This window comes from Merops nubicus, unplaced genomic scaffold (assembly GCF_000691845.1).
Source record: "Merops nubicus isolate BGI_N331 unplaced genomic scaffold, ASM69184v1 scaffold44317, whole genome shotgun sequence".
In the NCBI taxonomy this organism is placed as follows: domain Eukaryota; kingdom Metazoa; phylum Chordata; class Aves; order Coraciiformes; family Meropidae; genus Merops; species Merops nubicus.
Genome location: NW_008621768.1, coordinates 1,430 through 3,018, shown reverse-complemented (window position 1 = coordinate 3,018; position 1,589 = coordinate 1,430). Strand labels below are relative to the sequence as shown.

Sequence of the window (1,589 nt, the reverse complement as noted above, 5' to 3'; positions counted from 1 at the left end):
TGCGGTTCATTTCCCTTAGCGGTCTCCCTGCAGGGCCGGCGGCACCCTGGGGGGAAGCTATAAGGCAAACTCACCACCTCTTTATGAAGGGCTGTGGGAATCACCCATATGTCAACCTTAATTCGGGGCTCAAACCCCAGCATTTCACTCCTCAACTCACTTCTCTCCCATTGTTCCCAGCAGATAGAGTGGAGATGGTGAGCGAAGTGGAGCCTCCCACTGCTCCCCTCCTTGGAAGGAAGACCGGCATGGACGAGCTGCTCTTGGCAGTGGAGCCTGTCCTCTCCGAGGCCCTGGTGGGCCAGGTGGGAGCATCCTACCAGGTCAACATCGCCCTGCCCTGTGGCTCCCAGAGCACCTACTTCATAGACCTCTCCTCAGGTCACCACTCTTTGGGGGTTGCTGTGTGGGAGGGTGTTTCATGCTTGTGCCCCCTACGCATGCTGCAAAGCCACAAGTCCGTGCTCCCTGGAAGTCCAAAGTATAATTTGAATTGGGTTAAAACCACAAATTTTCCTTCAGAAAGTGATCATTGGTAGAAGATTGGCAGCCAGGTTTCCTCGTGGCTGGCTAAGAGGGGTGGCTCAGAGACCTTAGGGTTTGTTGGCTTTTGTATGTCACCAGCCCAAGGGGGTAGTGACAGAGGGATGTGTGTGGGCAGGGCCTTGGGCCACTGCCATGCTGGAAGATGTCCTCCCAGCACCCTAATCCATCCCCCTAGAATTGCTGATGATTTTCCTTGTGGCCATGGCAAAAGTAGGACAGGGCTTTGAGTCGGGCCACGATAACAGGACACTAGTGGAGCAGCACAAGAGAAAATGATCTCTGTAAGGAGTAAGGACTCCTGTCTCCAAAATCACCCTGCCAAGCCCATGTCTATCTGACCCAACTCAATCCTTATGAAACAATGGGGGGAAACACCAGCAGGCAAAGCTGTATCTTGAAGCCTACTGTTTCTTTTTCTCCCACCCATCATGTCCTACAGGCCGTGGGCAGGCTGGCCGTGGTGTGCCCCAGGGCAGCCCCGATGTCATTCTGGAGGTGGCAGAGAAAGACCTGCAGGACCTCTTCTTGGGTGACCTGCGCCCCTTGAGTGCCTACATGAGTGGGAAGCTGCAGGTGAAAGGCGACCTGCACCTCGCCTTGAAGCTGGAGGAGCTGGTCAAGGCAATGAAGCAACAGAGATAGAGTGTGGGCGCGGGTGCGTGTCTGTGTGTGTCTTTGTAACGTGTGTGATGGTGGGGAGACACGCAGGGCTGCTGCCTGGTGGGGGCCTTGTCCTGCTGGCATCCTGTTGCTCTCCCTGTGGAGGCTGCAGGAGTCGGGTGAAGACCTGAGCAGGGAAACTGAGGCTGAACTCCATAGCCTGTCCTTCTCCATGACTTTACCTCCCCTGACCAGCCTTTGCCTGCAACATTACGGGATGGGAGCCAGCTGTCACTCCAGCACGTGCCAGTTTGCTTCCAGGTCCCTTGGCCAACATGCTACCAGGGCACAGATCGATGGTAGCTGGTAGCCACAACAGGCTGCATGGCTGGGCGTCTCTGACTGGAAGGGGCACGAGCTGAGCAGGTTGGATAGAGGAGACC

General features: G+C 56.0%; 1 protein-coding gene across 1 annotated transcript in view; it reads left to right on the top strand.

The window, feature by feature from the left end:
• STOML1 (stomatin (EPB72)-like 1) overlaps positions 1-1,188 on the top strand; it is a 4,738-nt gene extending 3,550 nt beyond the window's left edge. The window contains exons 6-7 of the mRNA XM_008944578.1: positions 181-381; positions 986-1,188. Coding sequence (XP_008942826.1) covers positions 181-381; positions 986-1,188 — 404 coding nt within the window. The remainder of the gene's footprint in view (positions 1-180; positions 382-985) is intronic.
• The last annotated feature ends 401 nt before the right edge of the window (positions 1,189-1,589 follow it).